At 49.7% G+C, this 1307-nt stretch overlaps 1 protein-coding gene across 1 annotated transcript; it reads right to left on the bottom strand.

Annotated features, from left to right (window-relative positions):
- Positions 1–53: 53 nt before the first annotated feature.
- On the bottom strand, positions 54–605 carry Pmar_PMAR018825 (hypothetical protein; the record flags this gene model as incomplete). Its single annotated transcript, XM_002781022.1, has 1 exon — positions 54–605. The coding sequence occupies one exon, from the start codon at positions 603–605 to the stop codon at positions 54–56; it is 552 nt and encodes a 183-aa protein (XP_002781068.1).
- Positions 606–1307: the final 702 nt, after the last annotated feature.

Genomic DNA, 1307 nt, shown 5'->3' with positions numbered 1-1307 from the left:
GTCGGGGTGAGTCATGTCAACCCCAGTGTCGCTGATGGCCAGTACGATTTCCCTCAGCTGCGCTTGGCTGAGCGAGCCGCTTGCCAGGCAGCTCCGATGCGGATAACCTCGAGGCTACGCTGGCAGGAGGAGCCGGGATCATTGGTGCCAAGAACGGGATTGCCGCCAGTACAATTGGACGAGTTTTGTGCCCTAACAGGCCTGGACAGCGGGTTTATGGTGACCACTGAGTCGGGCTCGCAATCAAAGTCAATCCCCAAAGTAATCTCAGCCTTCCTTAAGTAGCTCAAGATTTGACTGTGACCAACCGAGCATGCGGAGTCCACAATCTGGACCCCTACAGCGTTCAGGTCGTAGATCATACCATCTTGCGCGAAGCATCGTTCACACTCACGGTCTTCAGAAGTGAGTGAATACGACTCTCCGTTGAAGGCAGTCATGGTCTTCGCCATCATACTCGGTATAAGACGAATGTCGAGGCGGGCTCCGCGATGGGATATCCTAACCAATGTGCGCTTAGGAGCACCTTCAACGAAGAGTAGGCCATTCACCAGAATCGTAGATAAGAATGTCCAGTGTACGAGCATGATACTATCAAGTGACATTACTGAGATTCTAGACCGATTATACGCGAGTGATGATAGGTCACGGTGAGGTATCTCATCGAGATTCACCCAGCAAATCAAACATACTAAGGTCTGGTGGTTGAAGCACGATTTGAGGCAAATTACTCAAGGTAGCGACCGAACATCAAGTGACCGAATAGAGACCCAATGAAGTATGCTCATGTGTGGATTCGGCCACTTCCATACCAATCAAACTTGTGAACCAAATGAAGAAGTGCACGCTCCTGTATATGAGCTTCCCTCCGGGAGGAGCTTGGCTTCGGGAATCACTTCTGGACCATAAATGGCCCAGTTGCGGAATAGCTCATACATATATGCGTCGAAAACCACACTCCGTACTACACCGATGAATGAGAGGTCTGGTTTCATTAGAACCGTTCCGAGATCTGCTAAAATAGTCCAGATTTCTCTATCAATGTTCACGAGGTGTCAAAAACCCTGCGGGTGTGCAAGTCTAACGGAATGCAGTTCTTTGAGTGGTCGGCACGCATTTTCACGCACCACAATGTTGCTCGTTCGGAGAGCACTCAGGTAAGATTTTTCATGTGGTGATATTCTCCGATTCGAGTGGCCAAGTTTAAACGGAGTTGAAGGTGAGGCCTTCCGAAAGCCTCACCTTCAAGTCCGCTTGATCGAAAGCCGATCAAGTGATTGATCGAAGGCCGCTTTCGATCAATAATT

The sequence above is a fragment of the Perkinsus marinus genome (genome assembly GCF_000006405.1).
Source record: "Perkinsus marinus ATCC 50983 genomic scaffold scf_1104296943694, whole genome shotgun sequence".
Taxonomy (NCBI): Eukaryota; Perkinsozoa; order Perkinsida; family Perkinsidae; genus Perkinsus; species Perkinsus marinus.
The sequence above is the reverse complement of the archived record's forward strand: the minus strand, read 5'-3'. Positions and strand labels throughout refer to the sequence as shown.